This window comes from Sinocyclocheilus grahami, unplaced genomic scaffold, assembly GCF_001515645.1.
Source record: "Sinocyclocheilus grahami isolate Dianchi unplaced genomic scaffold, SAMN03320097.WGS_v1.1 scaffold181.1, whole genome shotgun sequence".
NCBI classification, from domain to species: domain Eukaryota; kingdom Metazoa; phylum Chordata; class Actinopteri; order Cypriniformes; family Cyprinidae; genus Sinocyclocheilus; species Sinocyclocheilus grahami.
Window position 1 is genome coordinate 457,912 of NW_015505360.1, and position 7,191 is coordinate 465,102.

General features: G+C 39.4%; 1 protein-coding gene across 1 annotated transcript in view; it reads right to left on the reverse strand.

The window, feature by feature from the left end:
- Positions 1-3,586: 3,586 nt before the first annotated feature.
- Positions 3,587-7,191, reverse strand: part of LOC107594313 (uncharacterized) — an 11,228-nt gene continuing 7,623 nt past the window's right edge. Inside the window, exons 8-12 of the mRNA XM_016284327.1 lie at positions 6,933-7,165; positions 6,681-6,747; positions 6,508-6,599; positions 6,263-6,425; positions 3,587-3,763 (exon numbers count right to left, since the gene is read on the reverse strand). Coding sequence (XP_016139813.1) covers positions 3,704-3,763; positions 6,263-6,425; positions 6,508-6,599; positions 6,681-6,747; positions 6,933-7,165 — 615 coding nt within the window. The 3' untranslated portion in view covers positions 3,587-3,703. The remainder of the gene's footprint in view (positions 3,764-6,262; positions 6,426-6,507; positions 6,600-6,680; positions 6,748-6,932; positions 7,166-7,191) is intronic.

Below are 7,191 nucleotides of genomic sequence, written 5' to 3' on the forward strand. Positions count from 1 at the left end.
GGAGGTGATATAATTGATCACAAACAGAGGTATCGCCCACGGCTTTACCAAAAACCTCTCGGAAATGTGCAATGAAATTATCAAGGGATTCAGTCACTGTACCAGCTTGGGACCAGATGGTCTCTGCCCATTGGAGTGCTCGCCCCGTCAGTAAGGATATGACGAATGCTATCTTGGCGCTTTCCGTTGCGTATAGCTGAGGCTGCTGCGTCAGTGCGAGCGAACACTGCAGCAGAAATCCGTTGCACTCCTCCGCCAAGCCAGAGAAGGGTGCTGGTCGGGCCATGGGACTGGTAAGTATTATCGTGGAAGAGGGAGCGGGGGTGGTGACGGGCGGAACCGGTGGTGTGACAACGGCAGGGGTGAGTATCCTTTTGAGGGCATCCACGATCTCCTGGAACGGGTCGGGAGCACTCATCTTGCTGACTCCTTTGCGGTCCGATCTTCTGTTACGGAAGGAGACTCACACAGAGGGTTAGAGAGATACAATGATATTTATTTACAGCAAGTGAAGCAGAGGGTAAGGGCAGGGGAGTATAAAGCTAGTTCAGAAGTCCTTTGGGAAGATGAGGAGAGATAACTCTAGTATGGGGATTCCCTGGAGATCGTGGAAGGGAGATGGAGAATAGCACACACCTCAGATGATGAGTGACGGGGTATCCACGGAGCAAGGGACTGGACCGAACACTGGAGGAACCACTGGAGGAAACACAAGAGGTAAGTACAACTGGTAGGTAAGTCTTTCAGTGAATCTTACGGATATCATAGAGAGACAGTCCACTTTGTTGGAACGAGATCGGACACTGGAGTGGTGTGAGGTGTGTGCTTAAGAATGGGAGCTGAGGGTAATTGTTAATCCGTGACAGGTGCGTGTGATCAAAACTCAGGTGATGGTGTTCGGTGTGATTGTGAGGTGGCTGAGCCTGGCCGATCTGTGACAATGACAGCCTTAATTATAGATTGTGTGCCTGGCAGATGTTTTTAAAGCTCAATCCATTATTTGATGTTATTTAAATGTCTTCCTTTCTCCACCTGATCCCATGTATCATGCCACATTTTATTAGTATTGTCTTTAACGATAACTTTAATTTCTGATTTACTAAGTGGTAGTTACATATCTATGTGTTCTGTCTTCAGGACTTCTTTTGCCAACCTATCCACCTTTACATTTCCCTTAATACCCACATGCGCTGGAACCCACGTAAACTGTGTATACATTTTTTGCTGAGTTAGTCTAAAAATGAATTGATTTATTTCATCCAAAATATCTTGTCTACATACAGATTTTCCACTCTGGATACCTAACAATGAGGACATGGAATCTGAGCAGATGACTATCTTATACAGCTTAACTTCCTCTATCCTCTGTAGTGCTAAAATAATGGCCACTATGTCAGCTGAGAAGACTGATAGGTGATCTGAAATTATTTTTTGGATGTTAATACTGTATTTTGGGATGAATGCAGCTGCACCTGTTTTGCCAGTTATTGGATCTTTGGATGCATCTGTGTATATCTGTATTGTATCTTCATACCTGGTTTCTATATACTGTTGAATATTTTGATATATGCCAGATTTTGCAATGTCTTTTATTTCCATATTTACTGTACACTGTTAACCCTTACTGTAGAAAAATGGCCAAATTCTGACAGTAACATACCACTTTCTATAATAACAGTAATATACTGTAGAAAACAATGCATTCTGGGTAATATTGGTAATTTTAAAAGCAGCCTACAGGAATATACTGTGAATTAACAGAGCTCAAAGTAGGCACTCAGAGGTTGTGTTCAAAATCACACCCTATACCCTCATTCACTATTCCTTACATTAGTTTACTTGACCGAGTGAATGAAAGGAAGTGAGTGAATTCAGACACTGATGAACACCTGATGATAACAAGCAGAATCACTGAAGGACAGAGAAACAAGGACAGAAAAAAGAGAAACAAGCAGACACACAAGAACAACAACTGACTTCCACTTCCAAGTTTCATGCCGCAATGCATGCTGGGTTCCAGCATAAAATGAAACTCCCAGCATGCACTGAAGCATGAATAAATTACGCAGCTGAAAAGTCTTACTATTTTCTTTATTTGCATGTATTGTTTTGCTGACATTTTTGTTGTGACATTTTGTAGCCTGTTTTGAGATATTAAAAGTTTCTCTTTCTTTTTTTTTATTGCTACCATTGTTGAGATTCATATGCTGATTTTTGATGTCTGCGTGTTTTTCAATGATGCAGGTTTTTTTTTTGTTCAATATTCAAATATTCTTTATTTTAATTGATTGCTGCACTGACTCTTGTTGTAGTTTCACAGCGGTGGTAATATGAAATTTAACTGTGTTAATAATGTAGTGCATTTGTTGAGGTATTAAACACAATGAAATTAATGAATCAAGAAGCTACATGATGAGCACTTTGTCATCAATAAACAACCATCATTCACTGATTATCTTACTCTGTTTTTGCTGTAACAAATGTGCATTGTAAACACACGATTAGAACAGCCAGAGAAATAGCTGATATTAAAAATTCAAGAGTCAGGAGTCCAACTGAAGCAAACACTGACCACCAAAACAGTAATTCAGACCAAACATTTTCAATAAAACATACGATAAGAGCTTCTGTAGACCTATGACAGAAATAAAGTCAAACTGGTTAGTAATAAGTGTAATAATGTGTAATGGCTGGAAGTCAGTTGTAGTTCTTGTGTTTCTGCTCATCTCTTTTCAGTGTTCTGTTCTTGTTCCTCTTTACTTCAGTGATTCTGCTTGTTAACAGCAGGTGTTCATCACTAATACTCAGGAATTACTTACATATTAACTTGATTATCTCACTGCAACCCTGCGTCAGTGTTACTTTTTCTCTTTGTAGTGTGGATACTAGGATTTTCCTGTGGGGTTGAAAGGGTTAAGGAAGTGTTATTATCTTTTTGTTATTTTTATTTTCCCATATGTTAGGTAAGTTAGATTTAAAATTGAGTAAGATAGTGTTTTCTTTGTTATTTTGTCTATGCCCCCTCCTGAAACCTTTTTGGTTTGTTTCTGTTGTTCCTTTATGTAATAAATTTAATTTGTAGTGGATCTTTTAGTGGTTGGCAGTGTTCTTTAGGACTGGGATGAGAGGCTCAATGTGGACTTTCCTTTCATTTTGTTACGTATTCCACAATTCCCCTAGATTAATTACAAAACAGGATCGCAACACTTGTGATGAATATGTAAGCATGTTTATTATTAAACCCTTGACTGTGATAATATTATCATCACCATACATTGTGTAAGAAGACATGATTTTGATTAAAATCTACCAATCATTGTACATATTTACTAAGAACTCAATAATGCAGAAAAACTGAAAGCAAGCATTCATAGATTTTTCCCCCTAATGATTAACATCAAGAAAATAATTACAAATCACACTAAATATTCTTGTACAATAATATAGACCATTAAAGCCAACATAAATCACTCGAGGAGACTAAAGTACAGGATGAGTCAATGAACTCTACCAAGAAAAAAAAAACTAATAGTAAAAGACAATAATCTCTACACAAAAGTCATAATAGATGAAAATTGATGTCAGATTAATGACTATTATTTATAGAGAGGAGCACAGATTTGCATGTAATATGTATTCTAGTTGTACATGTGTTTTACTGTATAATAATGACACCTCTCATTTTCCACTGATGATGTGGTTCTCAGTGTTGTTTTTGTCCACAGCAAAGACATCTGAAGAACTTCCTGTACTGCTGCCTGACCTGAACAAGAACGAGATGAGAGGAGCAGAGTGACTTCATGAGATCAATTTAACCTCTGAAACTCATGAAGCAGAATGAATGTGTTTATATTAACCAGGTAGGAAAAAGTGTTTATAAAAATTCAGATTTGAATTTTCTTAAGTAAATACTTTTCTTCCATATACTGTCTCTGGTGAAATGGTTTACCTGTGGTTGAACTCATTACTGAGGGCAAGAAAAGAAAGCCAAAATTTTCAAGTATGAAAGCTGAAAGATCATTAGGCGTGTTTCCATTACCCTTCAAATTGCGCAAATTGAAATTGCGAATTGAAAATACGCCTAATGGAAACGCGTCAATTTCGCAAAAAATGCCCATATATCGCAAAAAAAATCAGTTTTTACGCTCACATGAGGTGGTTTTTCAGGCAATGCGAAAAAGGAATAATTTGCAAAACTGCATTGGAAACATTTTTTTTGCATTTACAGGTCACATGGCGTATGTAAAAATTCATATGATCATTCTTCAATGTACTATAACATCCAAGAAACACTTCATACATGGCCGCTCTCCAGTATAAGGAGCTTTCCCTACTATTAATACTTAGACAATTTACACTGCACACGTCTGCGGTGCAGTGTGGCTCTGATACGGTCACTGAAGCTGATTGCGGCCACTCTAGTCAATGCTTGTGCTTATTCCAGCCGCGCCACGCACGTTTCTGCTTCTGTAAAGATACACGCATAAACCTCCTTTGAATAAATATAGTCAAAATCCCACCAAAATCCGTTGCCATGACTTATCGCGAGAGGCAAAAGGTTACGTTTTAGTCGCATAACATTGGTTAATGGAAACGGCGTCATTTCGCAATACTTTTTTATCGACATGTAAAAAATATTGCCAAAGTTTTTCGCAAATCTGTAATGGAAATGTGCCTACTGGCATTCTTTGTCTGTTTAAATTAAAATTTTTGACAGTTGGAGTTTGAATAGTTTTGGCTCATTTGAATATTCCATCACAGGAAAGAAAATGGAAGAGTAAGGGGCCGTTCACACAGAACGCGTTTTTCCATTCCAATGCGCTACTTTTCCATTGTTTTGTAAACACGTGCTTGACGGATGTGCATGACCATAACGCTCGCGTCTTTTGCAGCGCCTCGCACATGAGCACCGCGTTTTTAAGACGCCATGCCAAGTTAAAATAATTTCAACTTTTTCACGCAGCGCCGCTCATCAATGTCAGTTCTAAAGCAGTGGACCAATCAGAAGAATTTGGAGGCGGGGCAAGTGTTGCAAGCTTCTGTTTACATGACAGCAAGTTGGCATGACATCTGTTTTATTTAACAGCAATGTGGCAGAGGAGGCGCTCATAGTGGCTGTGTCCGGATACCCTGAATTATACCCAGTGCAATTATTTAATTTTTTTCCATGTCAAAACCTGTAAATATATAGTTCAGCCATGAAACTCTAGATGGCGCATTCTGACGGGGTGTTAACGTAACTGATATTCAGAGAGTTAAACGACTTGGCACACGCTGATTGGTTCATGCTGCATATGCAGCCAGTGAGCTTACTGCCTTGCATTTATATGGGTGGCTAGCATTCACTTGAGATTCTCTGAAACCCTCCACCTTCTCCAGCTCCACCTGTATAGATCTGCTACAGGGTTATTTTATATGCAATTTGTGCAGCAGCAGTATGTCTTAAATACTCATGGCACCATATCGCCATATGCATTGGCAGTAGCAAGTTCCTGTACTTGCTTTATACGCAAAGACGTGTTGTGTGTGAATTTCCCCTAAGGCCCCGTTAACACAGAATGTTTTTTTTGCAGTGAAAGGCACCATTTTTTAATTATTTTCTATTGGCAGTGAGTGTTTTGTATGCTGTTTATGCGCCCCGAACACCTCGCGTTTTTGTAGGAGCGCTCTGAGCACCTGAAGATTTTAAAAAATCAACTCTGACCGGTAAAGCACGCAACGTCATTTTTTCCATTGTCCAATCAAATGAATGGAGAGGCAGGCCTTCCATTGTGGTGACAGAAGTTTACAGTTGCTTAGAACGTCCGGAGACTGTAATGATGGAGGATAAACTTGTCTCCTGCGTGTTTGTACACCTCTCACCCTCGATCAAGGTCAGAGCAAGCGCCCTCTGCTTGTCCATTTTCTTTTTAAGTTTCTGCTAATATGACAGTTTACTTAACAGCAAACCAAAGTTTCTAGAGCGCTCATGCTATAATCCTTGATTAGACTGACAGGACAGCTGATTTGATGGTTGCCTAGCAACATAAAAAAACTGCAGTGCACTGCTCTTTTCTAAATTAAAAAAGGCAGTGCGGTGCGCCTCGCTTTTTCAAACCTGAAAAACGCGTTCTGTGTGATCGGGGCCTAACATATTAAAAAACCCTCTGACGTTCCTCACTGAAATCACAGATTGCCAAATTAAGAAAGGAACTTCCATTAAAAACAACTGTAATATTATTTAATATCCAGAATTTAGATGCAAATTGAGTAAATGTCTGACCTCATTATTGAAGACACAGTAGATCAGGAAGATGAAGGTTCCCTGCTGGGAGTTCAAGATCAGGAAGAGGATCTCCAGCACCTTACTGCCATTAGTGAAGAAACACAGAATCCAGGAGCAACCAAGAACCACAAACTGAGCCAGTGTTTTAAACACCATGATCCTGCGGAGAAAGAGAGATATTTCCTGTGTCTTTACTGACTGTAAATGTGGTTTTCTACAGAGTGATAAAATCATAATGTTACTTGGTTTGTTTCATCTGTGAAACTTCAGGGTTGAGAGTTTTGAGAGTTGAGTTCAGACTGATGATGATCTTGATGAAGAGAATAATGTTCAACTGCAAAGTAGAGGAGTAATTAATCACCTTGTTTTCCTTTTAGAATAAATCAAAGTCTTTAGAAATAAGAAATGTGTTTACTGCTAGTATGACGCAAACAGGACCCAGAAAACTCCAGATGAAGCCTTTATCCCTTTTAATCCAGCAGCTGTATAGGGGGGGATGCAAAATAACCGAATGAATTTGTCTGGTGAAATATTACAGATTTGAATCTTGTGCATGACATTAATACAGCCTGTGTCAGAGTTCTTATCGGATAGTTGAAATGACACAAAATCCCCAAACGAATTTATTTCTTTCTAACCAAATTAACTTAAAACAACAACAACTCACTGTTCACTGCCGTAGCCTTCAGGAACCAGACCGACAGACACACACACCACAACCAGAGCAACCAGATATCCAATCACACACAGGAATCCACTGCTAAGCACCGCCCTCTTTTTGGAGCTGAGCTGTGATAGGTTCTTCACACAGATGAAGAGCAGCACAGCTTCAATGAACATCCACACAAAGCCGGAGAGAAAGAGGAAGTGCAGAAGGCCTGAGATCACGGCACACACAACCTGGAGACCATGAGAGACGGTTATGA